This window comes from Meles meles, chromosome 16 (genome assembly GCF_922984935.1).
Source record: "Meles meles chromosome 16, mMelMel3.1 paternal haplotype, whole genome shotgun sequence".
Taxonomy (NCBI): domain Eukaryota; kingdom Metazoa; phylum Chordata; class Mammalia; order Carnivora; family Mustelidae; genus Meles; species Meles meles.
Window position 1 is genome coordinate 34,798,569 of NC_060081.1, and position 25,662 is coordinate 34,824,230.

The following is a 25,662-nucleotide window of genomic DNA, read 5'->3' on the forward strand; positions in this document are numbered from 1 at the left end:
TCTGTCTGGTGTCAGTCCTGGAGGCCAGCAGCAAACAGGTGGCAGGGTGGCAGCTAGTTTGGGATCACCCTCTGGAGCTCTGCATCCCACACAGTCCTATACCAGGGAGTCCCTGGGCTGCTGGCCAGTGCTCTGTCCAGCTCCTCCCCTTCACTGCCTGCCTGTCCCTCCCACCATCACTAACAGAAGGCAGAGCAGGGGCTCACAGTTTTCACTGCTTTGTTCCATAAGCCTTGGACCCAGGAACATGCATGTAATATGCTCTGTTTCCAGTGCTGCTTCTACCTGCCCCAGCCCAGCCCTAATAGGCTCTGAATGTGGGTCTTGAACCCAACTCCTTTGCTCTCACAGCAGTGTATCCTACAACTGCCAGATCACAGGAGCTTTTAGGAACACTGTGGGCTCTGAAAAGTTGAGGCAAAAACCAGGTCTGCCTCTGACCATGGCTGCAGCCATCAGGAGGGTACAGGGAAGGGTTACCATTGGGGCTGGGTTACCATCCCTTCCAACACCTCTAACACCAGCTTGCCATGAGGTCTAGCTTGCCATGAGGTCTAGCTGTGTTTGGCAGTGGGGAGGGAGGTTTCTAATGTCCTGGATGGGTGGAGAGAAATCCAGGACAAGGCGGGTACCAGCCCAGGGCAGGGCTCAGCTGGAATGGATGTGGATGGCAGCCATGGGCATGAGAGGGATAGGGACTGGGAAAGACAGGTCTTGCCCAGCCCTAGCTAACATGTGTTTCCACACAGCGTTGCCACTTTGAAGTCCCATGGCCTTTGCCGAGTTATTTTTGTTAGGCTTTTCTCAGAGGAACCACAGTACCTGTGAGTGTCCTGCCTGACCTCATACAAGGTATTGGGAGTGAGGGGACCAGGAAAGTATGACATGTTGCCCATGCATGTGAGGACACTGAAAGGGAAGGATTTTCCCACTTTGGGCATGGAGTAAACAGACACCTGAACATTGGTGATAATCCCAGAATTATCTCAGGGCCACAGCCGGATAGGCCATAAAGACAGACTGGGACTACCCCAGAAAGAGATAGGAATGTGGCCAGAATGGCAGACACCTTTGTGACCACCTTCACTGTTGCACATCAGTCGACAGCTATCAGCCTGGGTGTCTAAGGATAATCATGACGAGGACTCCACACCTCGCCTAGAGTGTGTTTGAGCCTGAGTGCTGCCTCCCCTATGAAGCTCAGGTCCCAGCGTGTCTGGTTCTTTCTCCCCACTCTCAACAGCGGGAGGACCAGAGTGGCCATTGTCATCATTCGAGACCTGCAGGATACTACCGACATGGGTGTGACTACCTTCCTTCTAGATATCTTGTACCAGGGGTCAGCGATTTTGTGAGGCCTGCCAATGGACCAACTGTTGCATTTCATAACCCTTTCTATCAAGCTGCTTCTTCTTTCCTTTGTTTATGTTTTTTGTCATAATTTCTTCCATTTTTGCGGGAGACTGTGATCACCCATCATTTTTGTGCCCATTCTCTGCATGTGCCTGTCCAGACTGTCACTTCCCTTGAGGCTGAACCTCAGGAACAGCACATATACTTTTCACATCATAAGTTTAATCGTTTCCTTTGATCACATACCCTAATCAGAATTGTGATTACTTATGTTCTTTTTTTTTTTTTTTTTTTTTTTTTTTTTTTTTTTTCCTCATTTTATTTATTTTTTCAGCGTAACAGTATTCATTCTTTTTGCACAACACCCAGTGCTCCATGCAAAACGTGCCCTCTCCATTACCCACCACCTGTTCCCCCAACCTCCCACCCCTGACCCTTCGAAACCCTCAGGTTGCCCCAACCTCCCACCCCTGACCCTTCAAAACCCTCAGGTTGTTTTTCAGAGTCCATAGTCTCTTATGGTTCGCTTCCCCTCCCCAATGTCCATAGCCCGCTCCCCCTCCCCCAATCCCACCTCCCCGCAGCAACCCCCAGTTTGTTTTGTGAGATTAAGAGTCATTTATGGTTTGTCTCCCTCCCAATCCCATCTTGTTTCATTTATTCTTCTCCTATCTCCTACCCCCCCATGTTGCTTCTCCATGTCCTCATATCAGGGAGATCATATGATAGTTGTCTTTCTCCGATTGACTTATTTCACTAAGCATGATACGCTCTAGTTCCATCCACATCGTCGCAAATGGCAAGATTTCATTTCTTTTGATGGCTGCATAGTATTCCATTGTGTATATATACCACATCTTCTTGATCCATTCATCTGTTGATGGACATCTAGGTTCTTTCCATAGTCTGGCTATTGTAGACATTGCTGCTATAAACATTCGGGTACACGTGCCCCTTCGGATCACTATGTTTGTATCTTTAGGGTAAATACCCAGTAGTGCAATTGCTGGGTCATAGGGTAGTTCTATTTTCAACATTTTGAGGAACCTCCATGCTGTTTTCCAGAGTGGTTGCACCAGCCTGCATTCCCACCAACAGTGGAGGAGGGTTCCCCTTTCTCCACATCCTCTCCAGCATCTGTCATTTCCTGACTTGTTCATTTTAGCCATTCTGACTGGTGTGAGGTGATATCTCATTGTGGTTTTGATTTGTATTTCCCTGATGGCAAGTGACGTGGAGCACTTTTTCATGTGTCTGTTGGCCATCTGGATGTCTTCTTTGCAGAAATGTCTGTTCATGTCCTCTGCCCATTTCTTGATTGGATTGTTTGTTCTTTGGGTGTTGAGTTTGCTAAGTTCCTTATAGATTTTGGATACTAGCCCTTTATCTGATATGTCGTTTGCAAATATCTTCTCCCATTCTGTCAGTTGTCTTTTGGTTTTGTTAACTGTTTCCTTTGATGTGCAAAAGCTTTTGATCTTGATGAAATCCCAACAGTTCATTTTTGCCCTTGCTTCCCTTGCCTTTGCCGTTGTTCCTAGGAAGATGTTGCTACGGCTGAGGTCGAAGAGGTTGCTGCCTGCATTCTCCTCAAGGATTTTGATGGATTCCTTTCTCACATTGAGGTCCTTCAACCATTTGGAGTCTATTTTTGTGTGTGGTGTAAGGAAGTGGTCCAATTTCATTTTTCTGCATGTGGCTGTCCAATTTTCCCAGCACCATTTATTGAAGAGGCTGTCTTTTTTCCATTGGACATTCTTTCCTGCTTTGTCGAAGATTAGTTGACCATAGAGTTGAGGGTCGATTTCTGGGCTCTCTATTCTGTTCCACTGATCTATGTGTCTGTTTTTGTGCCAGTACCATGCTGTCTTGATGATGACAGCTTTGTAATAGAGCTTGAAGTCCGGAATTGTGATGCCACCAACTTTGGCTTTGTTCTTCAATATTCCTTTGGCTATTCGAGGTCTTTTCTGGTTCCATATAAATTTTAGGATTATTTGTTCCATTTCTTTGAAAAAAATGGATGGTATTTTGATAGGGATTGCATTAAATGTGTAGATTGCTTTAGGTAGCATAGACATTTTCACAATATTTATTCTTCCAATCCAGGAGCATGGAACATTTTTCCATTTTTTTGTGTCTTCCTCAATTTCTTTCATGAGTACTTTATAATTTTCTGTGTATAGATTCTTAGTCTCTTTGGTTAGGTTTATTCCTAGGTATCTTATAGTTTTGGGTACAATTGTAAATGGGATTGACTCCTTAATTTCTCTTTCTTCAGTCTTGTTGTTGGTGTACAGAAATGCAACTGATTTCTGTGCATTGATTTTATATCCTGACACTTTACTGAATTCCTGAACAAGTTCTAGCAGTTTTGGAGTGGAGTCTTTTGGGTTTTCCACATATAGTATCATATCATCTGCGAAGAGTGATAGTTTGACTTCTTCTTTACCAATTTGGATGCCTTTAATTTCTTTTTGTTGTCTGATTGCTGAGGCTAGGACTTCTAGTACTATGTTGAATAGCAGTGGTGATAATGGACATCCCTGCCGTGTTCCTGACCTTAACGGAAAAGCTTTCAGTTTTTCTCCATTGAGAATGATATTTGCGGTGGGTTTTTCATAGATGGCTTTGATAATATTGAGGTATGTGCCCTCTATCCCTACACTTTGAAGAGTTTTGATCAGGAAGGGATGCTGTACTTTGTCAAATGCTTTTTCAGCATCTATTGAGAGTATCATATGGTTCTTGTTCTTTCTTTTATTAATGTGTTCTATCACATTGATTGATTTGCGGATGTTGAACCAACCCTGCAGCCCTGGAATAAATCCCACTTGATCATGGTGAATAATCCTTTTAATGTACTGTTGAATCCTATTGGCTAGTATTTTGGCGAGAATTTTTGCGTCTGTGTTCATCAAGGATATTGGTCTGTAGTTCTCTTTTTTGGTGGGGTCCTTGTCTGGTTTTGGGATCAAGGTGATGCTGGCCTCATAAAATGAGTTTGGAAGTTTTCCTTCCATTTCTATTTTTTGGAACAGTTTCAGGAGAATAGGAATGAGTTCTTCTTTAAATGTTTGGTAGAATTCCCCTGGGAAGCCGTCTGGCCCTGGGCTTTTGTTTGTTTGGAGATTTTTGATGACTGTTTCAATCTCCTTACTGGTTATGGGCCTGTTCAGGTTTTCTATTTCTTCCTGGTTCAGTTGTGGTAGTTTATATGTCTCTAGGAATGCATCCATTTCTTCCAGATTGTCCAATTTGTTGGCGTAAAGTTGCTCATAGTATGTTCTTATAATTGTCTGTATTTCTTTGGTGTTAGTTGTGATCTCTCCTCTTTCATTCATGATTTTATTGATTTGGGTCCTTTCTCTTTTCTTTTTGATGAGTCTGGCCAGGGGTTTATCAATCTTATTGATTCTTTCAAAGAACCAGCTCCTAGTTTCATTGATTTTTTCTATTGTTTTTTTGGTTTCTATTTCATTGATTTCTGCTCTGATCTTTATGATTTCTCTTCTCCTGCTGGGTTTAGGGTTTCTTTCTTGTTCTTTCTCCAGCTCCTTTACGTGTAGGGTTAGGTTGTGTACTTGAGACCTTTCTTGTTTCTTGAGAAAGGCTTGTACCGCTATATATTTTCCTCTCAGGACTGCCTTTGCTGTGTCCCACAGATTTTGAACTGTTGTGTTTTCATTATCATTTGTTTCCATGAATTTTTTCAATTCTTCTTTAATTTCCTGGTTAACCCATTCATTCTTTAGAAGGATGCTGTTTAGTCTCCATGTATTTGGGTTCTTTCCAGCTTTCCTCTTGTGATTGAGTTCTAGCTTCAGAGCATTGTGGTCTGAAAATATGCAGGGAATGATCCTAATCTTTTGATACCGGTTGAGACCTGATTTGTGACCCAGGATGTGATCTATTCTGGAGAAGGTTCCATGTGCACTAGAGAAGAATGTGTATTCTGTTGCTTTGGGATGAAATGTTCTGAATATATCTGTGATGTCCATCTGGTCCAGTGTGTCATTTAAGGCCTTTATTTCCTTGTTGATCTTTTGCTTGGATGATCTGTCCATTTCAGTGAGGGGAGTGTTCAAGTCCCCTACTATTATTGTATTATTATTGATGTGTTTCTTTGATTTTGTTATTAATTGGTTGATATAGTTGGCTGCTCCCACGTTAGGGGCATAGATATTTAAAATTGTTAGATCTTCTTGTTGGACAGACCCTTTGAGTAGGATATAGTGTCCTTCCTCATCTCTTATTATAGTCTTTGGCTTAAAATCTAATTGATCTGATATAAGGATTGCCACTCCAGCTTTCTTCTGATGCCCATTAGCATGGTAAATTGTTTTCCACCCCCTCACTTTAAATCTGGAGGTGTCTTCGCGTCTAAAATGAGTTTCTTGTAGGCAACATACTGATGGGTTTTGTTTTTTTATCCATTCTGATACCCTGTGTCTTTTGATTGGGGCATTTAGCCCATTAACATTCAGGGTAACTATTGAGAGATATGAATTTAGTGCCATTATTAGCCTGTAAGGTGACTGTTACTGTATCTTGTCTCTGTACCTTTCTGATCTACTACTTTTAGGCTCTCTCTTTGCTTAGAGGACCCCTTTCAATATTTCCTGTAGAGCTGGTTTGGTGTTTGCAAATTCTTTCAGTTTTTGTTTGTCCTGGAAGCTTTTGATCTCTCCTTCTATTTTCAATGATAGCCTAGCTGGATAGAGTATTCTTGGCTGCATGTTTTTCTCGTTGAGTGCTCTGAATATATCATGCCAGCTCTTTCTGGCCTGCCAGGTCTCTGTGGATAAGTCTGCTGCCAATCTAATATTTTTACCATTGTATGTTACAGACTTCTTTTCTCGGGCTGCTTTCAGGATTTTCTCTTTGTCACTAAGACTTGTAAATTTTACTATTAGGTGACGGGGTGTGGACCTATTCTTGTTGACTTTGAGGGGGGTTCTCTGCATCTCCTGGATTTTGATGCTTGTTCCCTTTGCCATATTAGGGAAATTCTCTCCAATGATTCTCTCCAATAGACCTTCTGCTCCCCTCTCTGTTTCTTCTTCTTCTGGAATCCCAATTATTCTAATGTTGTTTCGTCTTATGGTGTCACTTATCTCTCGAATTCTCCCCTCATGGTCCAGTAGCTGTTTGTCCCTCTTTTGCTCGGCTTCCTTATTCTCTGTCATTTGGTCTTCTATATCACTAATTCTTTCTTCTGCCTCATTGATCCTAGCAGTGAGAGCCTCCATTTTTGATTGCACCTCATTAATAGCTTTTTTGATTTCAACTTGGTTAGATTTTAGTTCTTTAATTTCTCCAGAAAGGGCTTTAATATCTCCAGAGAGGGTTTCTCTAATATCTTCCATGCCTTTTTCGAGCCCGGCTAGAATGTTCAGAATCGTCATTCTGAACTCTTGATCTGACATATTACCCATGTCTGTGTTGATTAGGTCCCTAGCCTTCGGTACTGTCTCTTGTTCTTTTGTTTGTGGTGATTTTTTCCGCCTTGTCATTTTGTCCAGATAAGAGGATATGAAGGAGCAAATAAACTACTAAAAGGGTGGCAAAGACCCCGGAAAAATGCGCTGTAACCAAATGAGAAGAGACCCCAAATTGTGGGGGGGAGAAAGGGGATAAAACAGCTTCTGAAAAAAAAAGAAAAGAAAAAAGAAAAAAAAAAAAAAAAAGAAAGAAAAAAATTTAAAAAATAAAACAAATAAAAAAATACAAAAAAGAAAGAAAAAATATATATATTTAGATGAACTAGTCAAAAAATGTTAAAAAAGAAAAGGGTAAAAGTTTTAAAAAATTTAGCAGAAGAAGAAAAAAGAAAAAAGAAAAAAAAATTGAAAAAAGAAAAAAAAATTGAAAAAAGAAAAAAAAATTGAAGTAGCCGCAAGACTAACGAATCATGGGGAGAAAGCCATGAGTTCCGTGCTTTGCTTTCTCCTCCTCTGGAATTGCTCTGCTGTCTTAGGAATTGAATCTGCTTTCTCCTTGATAGATGAAATTCGTTCTGGCTGGATATTTTGTTGATCTTCTGGGGGAGGGGCCTGTTGTAGTGACTCTCAAGTGTCTTTGCCCGAGGCGGGATTGCACCGCCCTTACCGGCGGCCGGACTAAGTAATCGGCTCGGCTCGGGTTCGCTTTTGGGAGCTTCTGTTCCCTGAACGCTTTCCGTAGAGTTCCGGAGGACGGGAATGAAAATGGCGGCCTCCCAGTCTCCGGCCCGGAGGAGCCGAGAGCCTGGGGCCCCACTCCTCAGTGCGCCCCCAGAGGACAGCACCCAATCACTCCCGTATCCCCAGCCTCTAGCCGCGCTCGGAGCTCACCCAGCCCGCGACCAGTTCAAGGTAACCCCGAGCTGAGAGTTCAGTCCTCGGCTCTGTCTTGGCAGCCGGCTTCTCCGTTCTAATAGCTGCGAGCTCTCCGACACTCTGACACCCCCGATCCTTCTGTGACCCTGCGGGGCCTGGGGCCACGCTGGCCCCGCGTGGGCTTCACCCCGGTTTAGCCCCTGGAGCAATGTCCCTCAGTGGAACAGACTTTTAAAAGTCCTGATTTTGTGCTCCGTTCCTCCGCCGCTTGCCGGGAGCCGGCCCCTCCCCCCGCGGTCTATCTTCCCGTCATTTTAGATTCACTTCTCCGCCAGTCCTACCTTTCAGAAAGTGGTTGATTTTCTGTTTCTAGAGTTGCTGTTCTTCTTCTCTTCGCTCTCCCGTTGGATTTGTAGGTGTTTGCAATGTTTAGATAAGCTATCGAGCTGATCTCCTGCTACCTGATGTAGTCTCAGGCTGCTACTTCTCCGCCATCTTGACTCCTCCCTCCTACTTATGTTCTTTTAAGGTGTGTTGCTACCTCGACAACCATTTTTCTCCTTAATTTAATCAAAACGTCCCTGCAGCCAGAGACACTTATCCCTAATGATACTAGTTCTTTCAAATTCATTGAGATTCACTTTATGAATCAGAATATGTTCAGTTTGGACCCATAATCTATCGGCTCAAGAAGAATATGCGTTCCGTAATGGGTGGTGAATATTCTATATAATTTTTACTCATTTGCCAATTAACACTTAAGTGGAGCACAGGGTGATGCATGGAGAATCTCAGTTTAACAAATGACCACAGGAGAAATTGAAACAGAGAAACTATGGGGAACGTATTCAGCAGCTGAAGGGGTCACATGTGGAGGTCACGGCACAATGCAGATGGAGCCACCGGATCTGCTTACTGGGTGGAGTACCTCGGGGTTCTTGGGATAGAGCCAGATTGTCCAACTCAACCACAAAGGGCAGAGTTCTGGTAAACCCCACGAGGGTCTTATCTAAGGGCACACAAGAGGAAGGTCCTGGCAGGCAGAGGAGATTATTGCTCACAAGGGCTGCAGGGGAAGACACATCACGCACTTCCATTTACCTGTGACTCTGTAGGATGCTATCTAGGGCACATGCTTGTGCTTATATGAGGCGCCAGTGTCAATTTTAAGACCCTGCAGGCCTCCTGGCCACACAAAGTAGATGCCAAGACAGCAGTACCATGGAATAGCTTAGCTAAACTCCCAACAAAAATTAAAAATCAGATTTGTTCAGTGGATTCTTGAAATCCAGGACAATGATTTGTGTACAAATACATTTTTGTGTATATGTACTGATTTTTACCTGGTGGCTTCTGGATTGAATTTGATCATTCTCCCACTAGCCCCGTCTAGTCTGGCTTTACCAATGTGGAGACTATAAGAAGAGGTAGCCTGAGGATAGAACTATTGTAACTTCCATATTCAAGCAAACCTGTGACCTTCAGTTCCTGAAAGGTTGTGTTTCTAAGCCCATATTTGTTGAAAGCTGCAAGAGGCCGCAGAGTTACAAACCTGTATTTATACCTTGGTTCCCCCAAGGGAAGCTCATTGGAATCATCAGTATGGGGCTTAAAATAACACAGTGGCTGGGTCCGCTGAAGGACATGACACTAACACGGGGACATTTACAATCCCCCCAGGGGCATGTAAGGTGTATCTGAGCTCAAAGCACAACGTAACTGAAAAGAACAAGATGCCAGATCTTCCCAATGTGAAATGGGAGAGAAGAGGAAGGTGTTCACCTATGAAGGGCACCCGTGAGCAGCAACAACTGGACTCCAGGGAGGGTCTGGCTGTCCTCAGCCACCACAGATGTCTGAGCAATGACAGCTAGACCGCTCTGAACTGACTGATCTCAAGCCAAGGGCAGGTAATAGGCTGCCTTTACTGACCACACATTTACCTTGTTAGCTTATATTTGCTCCTATCAAACTGTGGGGAGATGTCAGAAACTCTATGCACAGGCTGATCAAAGGACAAAATCTGGATTGGGCCACCATCTTTATTCTGTCCCCAGTGAATATGCCCAGAATATGTGGGAGATCTATCTTTTCAGAGCTTATAGCCACATCATGGAAATACATAAGCAAGAAAAGGATAGACTTTAAACCACACTCAATAGACCCCCTAGAAACACAAAAGGAAGGAAAGTAATCACTAACCCCTCCCTTCTGAAGGATTCTTCTAAGAATTATTGCCATAGCCTCTCTGTCCCAGTATACCCCCAGGTGCTCCCACATCATCCCTTACTCTGCCCTTTCAGGGCTACACCCCACAAGGATCCCTGAAGACAGAGTTGCTCATCAGGCTGGGTGTCTATCAGCACAGTGCCTATCCCATGGGTAATGATTGGTGTTGACAGCCATGGGGGCCAGGCTCGGTTGGGAAGGAAGATATGGGCATCATCAGGGAGCAGATGGGACATGGTGACTGGAGCTACCATTCGCTGAGCTATCCTCAGAGGCCCTGGGATGACTTTCTATGTGTCAAGAGGCTCATGCGCAGATGCCCTGATGGGTGTCCATGGAAAGCAGAGCATTTTATCAGCTTCCCTCATCAATCTCTGTGACTAGCTATGGCCCCTCCTCAGAAGGACCACCCCATTGTGAGCCTGGCCCCAGAGCTGGAAGAGAGAGGCAGGTGTCTGCTCCTTGGCAAATTTGTCTGCATTCCTTTTGAGTGGGATGGATGAGGGGCATGGAGAGACTGGAGGATGAATGAATAGGTAAACGGATACATGGATGGATAGATGGATGGATGAATAGATGAGTAAGTGAATGAATAAATACACCAACCAACCAGTGGGGACCCTGCAAGGACCATTATGACAGCCTCCCATGAGCTGGGGAGTCTGATTGACTTAACACTTTGCACCTACAGTCAAGGTAACGCATTAATGATGATGAATTCTCCACCCCTTGTCACAGGCAGCAATATTTATAAAATATAAAAGATGTGGGAGAGTGCAAAACAGACAGGGACCCAGAAAGTGCTCTGAGATACATTAAATTCTCCTGGTACTAAACAGACCTGAGACTACAGGCTGACTGTTGTTCTCTGGAGGGAAATGAACATCTTTAAAAAAAAAAAGACTTTTTTTATTTACTCGTCAGAGAGAGAGAGAGAGAGAGAGCACAATCAGGAGTCAGGAAGACAGAGGGAGAAGCAGGCTCCCCACTGAGCACAGTCTTATGTGGGACTCGATCATAGGACGCTGAGATCATGACCTGAGCTGAAGACAGATGCTTAACTGACTGAACCACCCGCATGCCCCAGGAACTTCTGCTTGAGGAACCAGGGGCCCCTTCTCTGCCTATTTCTGCATGCAAGTACTGTTCAGGAGGAAGAACGGGGAAAGCCATGGTCTGACATCCACAATAAAGGTGCAGTCCAACTGGAAAAAAAAAGTAATTATGAGATTAGAACAGTTTAACACATGGAGAGCACTTCACATGAAAGACTGAGTAGGAGTTCACTGTACATGAAAACTATAAATGATGAAAAGCAAAAAGAAACAGTGGCCTAGCATAAGATCTGAGGAGCTCAAGTCTCCACCAAAATGATGGGTGGGGGTTACTGAATCTTCACATGTGGGTTGGAGGCTCCTGAGAGGATCCCACTAGCACCCCCACTAAGACCCATGGGTCTTGCCAGTACCCATGACATTTCCTGGATCCGCCCCCCCCCCCTGCCCCCATGCGTTCTGAGGGAGCCAGCAGTCTACTCAGGAGATGGTCCAGCTGGACACTGGACACTCAGCAAGAGCTGCAAACCTACCCAGAGGTGAGGCTTTCCCTAAGGCTGGGGTGGAGGGAAGATTGGGACATGTCCTTGAAGCACAGGATATTAGAGGGGGATGTGGGATGACTAGATAAACTAAAGAGTCCTCCAAAACCAAAATAAAGGAAGAGTTAGGATCACAGAGACAGAACCCAAGGTCTCAGGAAATATTCAGGCTATGTTCTAGAGAGAGGGCTTCATCCTGGGAGGAAGGTCATATGGGTATCTTCAGGGTATTTCTGGTGGGCCAGCCAGGCGAATGCAGGGCTCAGCTTCACTACTTTGCTGGAAGCTGCTCTGTCTTCTTAGTGTGACCACCTTCCCTCTCTGGGTGGAGCCCTGTCTGGGACCTGGAGGCAGTGGGCCAAGACCCTCATTGTGGCCCAGGATCATCCCAGACATCTTCTCCTAAGCTTCCTTTCACAGACCTTCCTTAATATTATTGTTAATTTTATTATCAAACCTTTTTCTTTCCTGGGTCCTCTTTAAGGGGCAGGTCTTCACCCTGTTCTTTACAAATTGTGCAGTGCAACGTCAATTCCATTAAAAATATCATTGTCCACCTCTGTCAAGAAGAAATTATAAAACAACTGCTAAATATTTGCTTCCCATGAAATGAATAAAATAGAAAAGTGGGCAAAAGACTAGAATATGGGGGCGCCTGGGTGGCTCAGTGGATTAAAGCCTCTGCCTTCGGCTCAGGTCATGATCTCAGGGTCCTGGGATCGAGCCCTGCATCGGGCTCTCTGCTCAGCAGGGAGCCTGCTTCCCTTTCTCTCTCTCTGCCTGCCTCTCTGCCTACTTGTAATCTCTGTCTGTCAAATAAATAAATAAAATCTTTTTTTAAAAAAAGACTAAAATATGAATATAAATAGAATATTCAAATCATGTGCAATTTCTCTGTAAGCATATGATCAACAGAAAGGTTTCCCAAATGCATCTGAAGCATGTACTGAAATCTTCCCTGAGGCACTCCTCCTGACGGCCTGCACCTGCGAGTCGCATCTACAGTGCCATGAATGCACAGGCGGGAGCCGGCTCACAGGATCAGAGGCTGCACAGCAACAAGCCTGCATGGGCCACAGCAACCCTAAGAGCACCACTGATGTCTCAATCGTACACCTGTATGATGTCATCCAGACACAATGGGAGCACACCAGAGAATCCTCCTCTAGAGAGTAGGGTAGTGGGTCTGTTAGTCCACTGATGAGCCATCTCAGCTGCGGTCCCTTTCAGGGCAGCATCTAGACAGGGATGTAGGGGGTCCTGGGGGCTGGGAATGTTTGTCCTTTTATGTGGGAGTTGGCTGCACAGAAAGGCTCTTCTTGTTAACACTGAACTGGATATTTATGAATTAGATGCTCTTCCATGTGTTTGTTTCGTTAGGCTTCTATCACGAGTTATTAAAAGTTACCATTTCATCTTGTTAAATAGAAGTCCATGAAAATTCAAGAACTCAAACTTAGAAATGTAGCCAGAAATCACTGTGAGGAGGAATCTGCCTCTCATTGGACTGACCTGGAATTATCTAGAAGGCTGACTTGTTTGGGGCTCAGTTTTTGTAACTGACATATGATATCCACTCATGCCCCAACACACACCAACAACTCTCTCTCTCTCTCTCTCTCTCTCTCTCTCTCTTTCTCATACACACACACACACACACACACACACACACACACGCACACGCACACACACACACACATTCCCAACCTCACTTACACAGTCCCCAGGCCCTGAGCTAGGACAGGGCACAAGGGCTGGGAGAACAGGTATAGTACCTGTGCCCAACGAGCTCCCACATCCTCCAGGTGTCCAGGGTTGGCTGCTGTCCAAGGAAGAGGCAGAGGGTCAGGAAATGGGAAAGATTGAGGGAAGCTGGTGGGCGCTATGCAGGGAGGGGGCCACGCCCAGTTTCTTCAGGAATGTGGTGAAGAAGTGAGACCTTCCCTATCAGGGCCCTGCTGGCATGGCATCCAGCTCAGAGCTGTTCATGCAGGGACCATAATCTGGGCGTGAACAGAATGATTCCAACTCACCTTTTTCTGGGCCTGCCCAACCTCCAACAACTTGTATGAGTGTTCTTCCGTGTTGTCTTCACTGAACCGAGACAGCGCAAACTCCACAGATGTCACTAAATAATCATGGTTCTTACTAATGTCTACAAATTCTTTTTGAATGGTCCAGACATGAGTTCCTAGCACAATGAGTCCCAGAAGCAGAGGCGTCTTCAGGAACATGCTGTCTTTTGTCAGCACCAAGGTCTGGGGACACATGGGAGGAGGGGGTGGCAGCAGCTTCTGGGCTGCCCTCCACATCTCCGGATCTCACACAGCCCTGTTCTCAAAGCTGCTGACCTCCCCCCTTTGACTGGCGCCTCTGTCCAGCTCCGCCTCTCCATCTACCTGCCTTGTCTCTTCCATATTACCAAACAGAAAGAATGGAAGAAGAGGGGTCACATCTTCACCCCTTGTCACAAAAACCCTGGACACAAAGCATGCATGCTACATGCTCTTTTCCCTGAACATTACCAGGGCTGCCTGCCTGAGTTGCTATTTCAGCCCCCGTCCTGCAGAGCATTGTAGCCACCTGTTTGCTCCCATGGCAGTGCATCAACTGAACAAGTCACATAGATTCCTGGGAACGCTGATGAGCCCATTTATGGGATTGGAGGCAGTGGTTAAGGCTGCCTACAACCTTGGCTGGAGCCCACCACCACCCGGACCCAGGGGAGTACAGGGTGGCCAGCCAGCAATGAGGATGTTTGGGGAACTATCTAATCCACTGTCCTGACTTGGCCTCTGCCAGAAGGTACATCTGGCTTCATCCTCCCAGTTTGGTATGATTGGTTTTCCCTCCCTTCAAAATATGTTCTCAGTTTCACTGTGACTTCTTTCTTGATCTGTGGGCTATTGTGACTGTGTTGTTTAATTCCTACCATAGCTAATTTCTAATCATCCTCTCTCCTGTTGACTTCCAGCTGAAGTCCACCATAGTCAGAAAATACCCTATTACTTAACTTCTTTGAAATTTGTTGAGATTTGTTTTATTGCTCAGAATATGACCAATATTCTATACATTATTGAAGGTATGTTCTGTATTTTTTAGGAGTTAGCACTCAGTACACTGTTTCCTTCAAACCTTCTATATACTTACCCTTTTTTGCTTTGTTTTGTTATATTGAGTTTGGTTTGGTTTGGGTTCAGGTTTCAGTCTCTTTTTCTGTCTATTGCTCAGAAATGTGTTAAAATCTCTCATTGTGAATGATTGTGAATTTGTTCTTTTCTCACAATGATTGCTTTATGTATTGTGAGACTCTGTCATTAAGTGCTTGTACAAATAGAACTGTTACACCTTTTTGGTGGTCAACGATTTTACCATTATGCATTAGTTGTACCTTTTATCCCGAGGGACTTCTCTTGCTCTGCAGTATGCATTGGGTGATATCAGAGCTCCTACATCAGCATTGTTTTCATTATTGTTCTCATGATATATATTTATCTATCTTTTCACTCACAGTTGGTGTCCTAATCATTAAGATGTGGCTTTGTGAGCAGCAAACAGTTTTTAAAATCTGTCTAGAAGTCTTTTATTTTGAGGGTTTATTCTATCTACAATGACTCATATTACTGATCACTGACAACTAGTATTACCATTATTGATAGGTTTGGGTTCCAATTGACCACACAACTATTTGTTTTCTATTCATCTCATTGTCTGTTCCTTCTTTTCTTCTTTCTTGCATTCTTTTTCAAGTTCTTTTTATGATTCCATTTATTCCTCTCCATGGCTTCATTTACTCCTTATTTTACTCTTCCCTTGTGGTACCATTAACAATTATGACAAGCATCATTGACTTACTTGTATCTAATGTAAATTAGTACTTTTACCATTTCAGAGATGGTGAAAAGACCTTCCTTAGAAGACTATTGCTCCTAACTCCCTGTGCTGAGTTGAACTGCTGCCTTCTAAGTTCATTTGCAGTCCTGGTGAAGGCTTTCTTTCAATCTGGTGGCCCCTGTGTTCTGGTGGGTATCTATAGGTAGATGGAACCTCCCTTGGCCACCCTCTAGTGCCTCTCAGACTTAGGTATGGCCCATCTACAGAATTCCTCTGCCCTGTGAGCCTGGTGGCCAGAGTCTGAAGCAGAATTGATGTGGTCCTTGCTTCCTGGGAAATTCTCCTATAATCCTTGACTTTCAGGAAGTTTGTGTGAAAAAAAGAAAATTTTCATTCCTCTTGAGAGAGCATTGAACGTTTCAACCTGGCTCTACCTTAAAACTCTCTTCATTCTGTCTTTGGCCTCCGGTCCAAGGTCCAGCACTGCCTCTGGAAAGGTCAGCAGGACCATTTCCCTCCTTCCCTATAGAGATCAAGCTTCCAGGTGGCTGGACTCACTGGAGACTCATAGACAAAGCAGAGAGCTGCCCAGGTCAGGACCCCTGGGAATTCTACAGTACAGTTACTGCTCCAGAATGGGGCTTAGGACTGAACAGATATTTACTCATCCATGTCCACAGAAGCATTAGTCATAATAGCCAAAAGTCTGAAGTAACCTATATCCACCAACAGATGAATGGATAAACAAAATATTGTATATCTATACAACAGAATACTATTCAGCCTTAAAAAGAAAAGAAATTCTGTCACAATGGATAACATGAGTGAACACTGAGGGCATTATGTTGAGTGAAATAAGCTAGTCACCAAAGAACAAATATTGTATGACTTCACTTATATGAAGTACCCTAGAATATTCAAATCCATACAAACAGAAAGTGGAAAGGTAGTTGCCAGGAACAAGAGGGTGGGAAGAGATGAGGTATTTACTATCTAATGAGTGCAGGGGTTAAGTTTAGGAAAATGAGAAAGTTCTAGGGATGGATGGTGATGATGGTTGCACAACAATGTGAAAGTACTTAATACCAATAGAATGTACAATTAAAAAGGATTAAAACAATAAACTTCATGTTATGTATCTTTTGTTACAATAAAAATATTACATATACCTATTAGGGGCTCAGGAAAATTCTCAGTTGCAAAAGAGAGAAGCATATGGTTCTACAGGGAAGGCCATGTTGCTCCCATCACACATGCTGGCACCACCCTCCAGAGCCCATGTGTCAGCAGGGAGAACAGGAGGGAAGAGAACCCCTTCCCTGAACATAAACCAACTCTAACCTGCTGTTTCTCCTCTGCCAGTCTCCCAACTGGCCTGAGCACTGCTGCCTCTTTCTACAGCAGTGTTGTCCACCAGGGGCTAATGTTGGCCCCTCTCAAAGCTGTGCTATGTATTTCAGAACACCTGATGCTTGCCTGGGTGTCCAATTCTTATATCACATTTAAGATCAGTCATTCCCAAGGAAACATTAAAACTCAACAGAACACAACAGAGTAATTATTATAAGAGTATTTTATCCTCTGTGGAGAAAGGAAACCCCTCCTACACTGTTGGTGGGAATGCAAGCCGGTAGAGCCACTCTGGAAAACAGTATATGGAGGTTCCTCAAGACGTTAAAAATAGAGCTACCCAATGGCCCAGTAATTACACTTGGTATTTACCCCAAAGATACAGACGTAGTGAAAAGGAGAGGCACGTGCGCCCCAATGTTCATAGCAGCAATATCCACTATAGTTAAACTGTGGAAGGAGCCAAGATGTCCTTTAACAAATGAATGGATAGGGATGCCTGGGTGGCTCAGTTGGTTAAGCGGCTGCCTTCGGCTCAGGTCATGATCCCAGCGTCCTGGGATCAAGTCCCACATCGGGCTCCTTGCTCGGCAGGGAGCCTGCTTCTCCCTCTGCCTCTGCCTGCCTCTTTGCCTTCTTGTGATCTTTCTCTCTCTGTCTCTCTCTCTCTCTCTGACAAATAAATAAATAAAATCTTTAAAAAAAAACAACAAATGAATGGATAAAGAAGACATGGTTCAGATACACAACAGAATATTACTCAGCCATCAGAAAAGATGAATACCTACAATTTGCTCAACATGGTTGAAACTGGAGGGGATTATGCTAAATGAAATAAGTCAAGCAGAGAGAGACAATTATCATGCAGTTTCACTCATGTGGAACATAAGGAATAATATGGAGGACCATAGGGGAAGGAAAATAAAACTGAAGGGGGGGAAATCAGAGAGGGAGACAAACCGTGAAAGACTCTGGACTCCAGGAAACAAACTGAGGGTTACAGAAGGGAAGGGGGAAGGGGGATGGGGTAAAAGGGTGATGGGTATTAAGGAGGGTACCTGTGGTAATGAGCACTGGGTGTTATACACAACTAATGAATTGTTGAACACTATATGAAAAACTAATGATGCATTGTATGTTGGTTAATTAAATGTAATAATAAATAAATAAAAGAATATTTTATCCTCTTGAGACCTGAAAGTTTAGATAGCAATGATTTTTAATGCTGCAAAGAAAGTTCTATTCCTCAGTCATTCAGCTATAAGTCAGAACCAGGACCAAGCACCAACATAGTTCAATGCTCGAGGAACCCAGACCAAGAGCAATAGGCCCCTGCTCTCCTGCCTCATCCCACACTTCTGGCCTTGTCCTTGGGATGATAAACCAGTGAATAAACATGCTTTCTATAGGGACATTCCTATTACTTATCTCTGAATAAGTCTGATTGTTACTATTTCAAAAGTTGGGAGGGGGTAGGGGGTGGGTGAGCCTGGTGGTGGTTATTAAGGACGGCACATATAGCATGGAGTACTGAGTGTGGTACATAAACAACAAATCTTGGAACACTGAAAAAATAAAATTAAATTTAAAAAAATGTTGGGAGAGACCAAGACAGCTGGCAAGACAGCGACAAAAAGAACAGAGCTTTCCTTCTTCAAGGACGTAGGGTCATAACTGGGGCCTTGAGAGGAGGTGGGAGATGTGTGTCCCCTGAGGCCCATGGGCACAGACCAGGAAAGATCCACAGACAGGTTTCTGTACTGTCAGTGCACTGACCAAGATGCCATGCTATTGCACAAATTAGACAAATTCATATTTAGGGAAATTCCACAGTATAATGCCTCTTCAAAAATGTCAAGATCTGGGTGCCTGGGTGGCTCAGTAAGTTGTATTTCTGGAAGTACAAGTCATGGGGATGAAAGTCACAGCATAGGGACTATAATCAATGGTATTGTAATAGCACTGTATGGTGACTGATGGTAGCTACACCGTGGTGAGCACAGCATAACATATAGACTTGTTAAATCACTCTTTGTCCACCTGAAACTAATGTAATATTGTGTGTCAACTATACTTCAATTTTTAAAAAGACACCAATGCTGAAATAATTCAGTCTGACAAGGAGTTTAAAGCAACTGTTATAGAACATTCAAAGAAGTAAAGGCAAACACTTTTGAAATAAATGGAAAGGTAGGAAATACTAGCAAAATCAGAAAACTTAAAAAGAGGTAGCAAACAAAAACAAATACTAAAATAGTAGGCTCAATCCAAGCACAATCAATAATTACATTAAATATAAGTGATCTAAACTAGGAGATTGTCAAAATGAATAAAAATATGACTCAACTATATGCTCTCCTTATTCACATACAACATGATTATATGTATGTCTAGAAACATCATATGAGTACATGCATCATGTTGTGAAAATCCCAAGGAAACCACCCCCAAATCCTATAGAGCTAGACTATGGTTCTTGCAAAGTGGTAGATAAATACATGGAACAGAATAGTCAAGAAATATAAAGACTGGTAGCCTACTCGTTTTTTTGCATTGAAGTAAAAGGCAATTCAAGGTAGAAAAACACTCTTTCAACAAATGGTGTTGGAGTTACTGAGCTCCCTTGGGCAATAAATGAATCTCAAACTCAAGGAGTAAATATGGGGGAAAGAAGAAATAAAATCATCTACCATGCTCATCCTGGGGTGGGGGGTGGGGGACAGAAGAGCAGGAAAAAAAATGATAAGTCTAAAGAGTTCATCTTTTAGGGGAGAAGGCGTGAACAGATAATAGTCTTGAACAGCAGGTGTGAGAATCATTTTAAGAATATGAAAATACAGTTTTACTTGGGATTAATACTCTGTGCTAGATTGATAAAATGGTTACAGTTCTTTAAGCCTCCCTATATATACCCCCTTTGTAAAGGTGACTTTACAGTTCCTCTCACTGAGAGGTGGAGACTCTTACCTCTTTCATGGAATGTCACAGAAGTGTCTGTAGGCCAATTCCAAGCCTAAGCCCCAAGGACCTAGAGCACATCCTCTCATTCTCTTGGAAGCCTGTCACCATTGTGGGATATGCCTAAGTTTCCCTGCTGAAGCATGAAAGGCCATGTATAATAGAATCAAGTGGACCCAGGTGAGACCCCTGACACATGAAAGAATGCTGCCAAAATAAGCAGAGTAAAGATTATGTTTTAAAAGTTGGAAGGGGGGCACCTGGGTGGCTCAGTCAGTTGGGTGTCTGCCTTCAGCTCAGGTCCTGATCTCAGGGCCCTGGGATTGAGCCTCACGTCAGTCTCCTTGCTCTGCATCAAGTCTGCTTTTCCCCCTCCCTCTGTGATTTCTCGCATTCACACTCGCAAACAAATAAATAACTTTTAAAAAAAGAAAAAAAGAAAGGTTAGAAGAGCTGAGAACACAAAATAAATCAAGAGAAAATGTTAGAACACTTAAAGTAATACACAGAAATTAACTCTGCACAAACTGCATTAAACCTGAAAGAATCTGGGCAAAGCAGCAGACACTCCTTTGGAAAGTGAGAAGCCATGAAACTTTCACGATAGAATTGTACCAACTGTAGAAGGATTTACTGTGACTTCTTGTTTTTCAGACTGTTCCTGACTTATTACTAACATTTATTTAAGTAGAAAATATGCATATTATTTGTATCTACATTGATATATGGATAATATGTCTTCAGTTTTATCTATAATTTATAGATGATGTACTACAGACTTATTTATTATCTATAGGTAAGTTTAAAAATAATTTCATACAGTACAAAATGGAGTTCCTGCATGGTATATACTGAAAACAGGAAATATATGTCAGTTCATTAAACTTTTATTTCCGTTTTATATATGTAGGTATGTGCTAGACCATAAACACTCTATTTCTTCCTGTGGAATGTTCTAACATGTTTATAACCTAGTACGTTGAGTAACGAAAGAGTCTGTGCAGCCAGCAGAAAAGGCCAGTACAAGAATAACCATTCTTTTTCCATTCTGTACATGCACCATCTTAACCCCTCAAGGCCAGACTGCAATCACTCTTTGATAGGCTCATACTTTTTGGCCTTGTCTTTTCAGATTTGCAGTCAGACAGTGATCCTCATTTAAAAGAACTTCCTCCATTTACTAGGATTACTTATAAGGCTAGGAATTCTGGTGGCAGGTTCTCAGATGTTTATAGCTCTGTCAAAGGTTTAGAAGTTGTTTACACCTCTTTGTGAGGTTTTTAGAAAAGACTGCTTTAGAAAGAATGGCTTCTCATAGATACTATCCCAAACTCCCCCAACCCATGGCTTGAACAGGCCAATCAAGAAATTCCAGTTAGAATCTATCAATAACCAAACTTTAGCTGGAGTCTTTTGTGCCTCAACTGGTTTCATTTTCATTTGCAGTAGACAGCATTTCTGATGGGCATATGAATGTTTAGATAGCTGGTGAACAAGGGATCAATGCTTATAGGGACATTTAACTGTCCGTGTCAGCATCCATAACACATCAGAAGTTTCCCACTTGCCCTGCCATTGAGCCTCCATAGCCACCTTCAACAAAAACTTCCAGGAGGCATGCATGACTCCAGAACTGCCTCCATAGGGAGAACCTTTCTCACATGCCAATCAACACATGACCAGAAATCTCTCCCTAATATTAGGAAAGCTAGCCAATCCCACAGCCAAAGCAGTAGCAGTCCAGTGGTGATCACTTGACTTGTCAGCTAAAGTAGTTATAGACAATAACATGGCCCTTGATTATCTACTTACTGAAAAGGGAGGCATTTGTGCAGTTGTGAATTCCATCCTTTGTACATGGATCAATGCCTCTAGAGAAGTAGAAATTCAATTATAGAGGATCAGAGAGCAAACACACAGGTTATGGCAAATTTCTCCTCACACTCCATCGTCTTTTGATCTATTTAGCTGGCTAACTTCAGGTTTCAGCTCCTGGCTTAGAATGATCATACAAACTGGATTTGCCACATTACTCTAATTCTATTTTTCATAATTATTCTTGAACTTCATACCTGCTGCCTGTCAAATGCCTGCAGAAGGGATGCATCCAAGAGGATGATGTTGTTTCAATGCATGGAGATGATCTCCAATGCTTACCATGTTGATAAGATAAAGAGTGTAGGTGGAAAAGGCCTGAGAGTTCTTCCTCCTACCCTTCCTTGTTGCTCACATGTGGCCTCAGTAGTTTCAGTGAGTGCACTTTCCCTCTAACATGGGACATGACAGCCAGGACGGGGCTTTCCTGGCAACGAAGGATAAAGGCACAAAATAGGGAAATCCTGAGTTGTGCTCAGTGATGCTCTCTAGGGAAGATCTTGATCAAAAGGGGAAAATGTGGAAATGCATAAAGGACACCCCATTTAAAACGAAGTCGGGAAGCCCTGAAGGGGACACTCTCTTGCACGTACTGTTCCTGGCAGCGGGCAGCACCAGCAGGAAGAGAAAAGATAAAAATTATCTTGACAAGGAGGACATTTTTCATATAGGAATTTCGTCTCCTGCCTTTCAGAAAAAGGAGGAAACCCCTCCCTGTCCCAGCAACGGTGCACTAAGCGCTGCTTGCCGTCAACGAGAAACCACCACAGTCTGAAACACCTGTTCTTCTCCAGTGAACTTTTGTTCAAAATAATCCTTCCTGATGTCCTAAAACCTAATGAAAGCTGACCTTCTTTTTGTCTCTTCAGGCTATCCTATGGTTCACCATACTGTGTGTGTCCTGAAGTGCGATTTCTCTGCTATCTCCAAATAAACTCGCTTTGCCAGTAAAATAACTGGCAGTTTTATTTTTAGGGTTGACGTCATCGGAGAACTTACAAAATCACTAGAGAATGTGTGACTTTTAGAAACAAACCAGGCAGACTTCCTCAGCATGTCCTTCAAGCTGAGGTGAGAGTTTGGTGGTCAGATAACTTCTTCCAATGGAGCGCATCCAAGCCTGTGGCAGGAAACACATTAAGCAAATCTATGTAAACCTGAAACTAAGTGTCCTGTTCAAGGTTGAGCAGGAAGACTTTCTGACAGCGGGCAGTTACCCTCCCTCCACTTTTAATTTCAGCCTCCAAACCAACTGTCAGTAGGATGTGGAAAGCCTCCTGCCAGGAAGAATGTTTTTTTGTTCTTTTTTTTTTTTTCACTGTATGTCCTCATCTTCCCTCTTTTTTTTGGGGGGGGGATTTTTTAAAATCTTTTATTTTTTTAAATTAACATATAATGTATTATTAGTCTCAGGGGTACAGGTCTGTGAATCGCCAGGTTTACACACTCCATAGCACATACTTTCCCCAATGTCCATAATCCCACAACCCTCTCCCTATGCCCCCACCCCGGCAACCCTCAGTTTGTTTTGTGAGATTAAGAGTCTCTTATGGTTTTCTCCCTCCCGATCCCACCTTTTTTCGTTTATCCTTTTCTACTCCCCAAATCCCCCACATTGCCTCTCAACTTCCTCATATCAGGGAGATCATATGATAATTGTCTTTCTCTGATTGACTTATTTCTGTAAGCATAATACCCTCTAGTTCCATCCACATCGTTGCAAATGGCAAGATTTCATTTCTATTGATGGCTTCATAGTATTCCATTGTATATACATACCACATCTTCTTTACCTATTCCTCTGCTGATGGACTTCTAGGTTCTTTCCATAGTTTGGCTATTGTGGACATTGCTGCTATAAACATTCAGGTGCACGTGTCCCTTCGGATTGCTACATTTGTATCTTTAGGGTAAATACCCAGTAGTGCAATTGCTGGTCATAGGGTAGCTCTATTTTCAAATTTTGAGGAACATCCATGCTGTCTTCCAGAGTGGCTGCACCAGCTTGCATTCCCATCAACGGTGCAGAAGGGTTTCTTTTCTTTTCTTTTCTTTTTTTAATAAGATAAATGTACTAGAAAGTGTATCCATAGATGCATTGTCTTGTGTCAATAAAGCCATCGGTCCATTTTACCCATAAATGATCCATGGTGGGAGGTGGGCTGAAAATGATGAATGGGACTAGGTGGGCCTTGGTGGCTGCTTTTGGGATTTCCAAGAGATAGTTATGTGGTACACCCAAATGGGCAGTGTAAGGGGAGTAAAGACGATCTGGTCCTGAGTTTGAGGAGCTTCAGTATCCAGTGGGATTTTCAAAGAAATTTGCAGCAACCAGGTAGAAATATAGGATCAGATCTCAAAATAAGGACCTGGCATGAAGGCAGTTATATAGGGGTCTACTCTATGGAAGCACTGAATGTGGCCAAATTCTTAGTAGCTTTGAGTATGGAAATGAGGTTCTTCACTCAGAGGCCATGACAGTGGGTATAATTTGGGGATCTATAACCCCTCTACAGTTACATACAACATTTTATATGGATGTTTCTGAATGCTCAAATGGACTTTTTTTTTTTTTTGACACAGAAAGAGAGAACACAAGCAGGGGGGGTAGCAGGAAGAGGGAGAGGGAGAAGCAGGCTCCCCACCGAGCAAGGAGCACTTTGCAGGACTTAGTCCCAGGGCCCTGGGATCTTGACCTGAGCTGAAGGTAGATGCTTAACCGACTGAACCATCCAGTTGCCCCTCAAATGGACTTTTTAACTGAGACAGATTTCAAAGTGAGGTTTTAGAGAAGAATGTGAAATTTCTCACAGTAGGGGAAGACCCATAGATATTGAGGAAATAAAGCAGTCAGGAGTTGGAGAGCAGAGAGAAAGTTTTAAGCAATGTGGACTCCTGTCTGAACTTCACCAAGGCTACAAGCTGAGACTGACTCAATGCTTTCCAGCTGGGCACCCAAGAAACTTCTGGGCCAGAACTGGTCTGAGCAGAGAGATCTGGAGTGGGAAGGTCCATACACCTGAGCTAAAAGAAACCAAGGGATTCCCATGGGGCAAACAACCAGATGGAAGACAGAACATTATGCTACTGGGATAGACAGAATAACTTCCCCCCAGAATGTTCCTGTCCAATTCCTGGAATCTGTGAACAGGCTGCCTCCAAAATCAAAGGGGATTTGCAGGTGTGATTAAGTCTCTTAAGATGGAGAGATGAACATCAATTATCTGGGTGGGTTGAAATAATTACAAGGATGCTTGTGAGAGGGAGGTAGAGAGTCACAGAAGGACAGGTGGCAGAAGAATCAGAGGTCAGATGAAATATTTGAAGATGCTACACTGTTGGCTTTGAAGATGGGAAAAGGGATATAGGCCAAGGCATGCAGGTGGCCTCTACAAGCGAGAAAAGGAGAGAAATGGATTCTTCTCCAGAGCTTCCAGAAGGAATGCAACCCTGCTAACACCTTAATTTTAGGATTTGTAATCTCCAGAACTGTGAGATAATAACTCTATGTTGTTCTAAGCCAGTGTTGATGGTAACTCATTACAGCAGTCCTAGGAAACTAGCACAGCTTCCAAGAGAGCTGTGGAGGAGAAGTTACCAGCAGTGGAGGCTGGGGGAGAGCCAGGAAGGGACTCACAGAACTGTATACTGCATAATTCCCAACAAGTCCAGGAGCACTGCAGCTGGTACCACGTAGAAACTTCTCAGTATCTCCACCCCTTCTTTTTCTCCTGGTCCCCACATCAGAAAGGTCCTGAAGTAAGATGGTAAGATGAGGCAGATGGAACAGATGGGGAAAATGAAAAAGGAGCTATCACTCTTCCCCGTAGGCAGGCCTCCAGGAGGAAGAAGTATAGCATCACAACACATTCCAAGCTCTAACCACCTGGAGAGACTGGTTCTTGATTACTAGATTGAGGTTGTATGTATTGTCTGAGAATGCCCTGAAAGGTCACAGGGCACAAATAGCATAGCCAAAGCCATTCAATGGGACAGTGGAAAGTGAATATAAAACTGTGTCATGACTTCACACATACATGGAGTCTGCTTCCCATATGGGGCACATCCTCTGCTATCTGGGAAACATTGACTTCTCCAAGGGGGGCCATGCCCCTCCCAAATTTAAGAGTTCTTAACATAGGGAGT

General features: G+C 43.4%; 1 protein-coding gene across 1 annotated transcript; it reads right to left on the reverse strand.

Moving 5' to 3' along the window:
• Positions 1-11,026: 11,026 nt before the first annotated feature.
• On the reverse strand, positions 11,027-13,733 carry LOC123926537 (probable cystatin-16). The gene is made up of 3 exons (XM_045980470.1): positions 13,533-13,733; positions 11,957-12,058; positions 11,027-11,107 (listed from the first exon to the last, which is right to left on the reverse strand). Exons 1-3 carry the CDS (start codon positions 13,731-13,733, stop codon positions 11,027-11,029), a joined length of 384 nt encoding a protein of 127 aa, XP_045836426.1.
• Positions 13,734-25,662: the final 11,929 nt, after the last annotated feature.

Coding starts and splice junctions, on each gene's coding strand:
- LOC123926537 (XM_045980470.1), bottom strand. CDS start 13,733: ATGTTCCTGAAGACGCCTCTGCTTCTGGGACTCATTGTGCTAGGAACT. Junction 12,059..13,532: donor TTGGGCAGGCCCAGAAAAAG/GTGAGTTGGAAT, acceptor TCTTCTTGACAG/AGGTGGACAATGATATTTTT. Junction 11,108..11,956: donor AGGACCCAGGAAAGAAAAAG/GTTTGATAATAA, acceptor TTTTTTTTCCAG/TTGGACTGCACCTTTATTGT.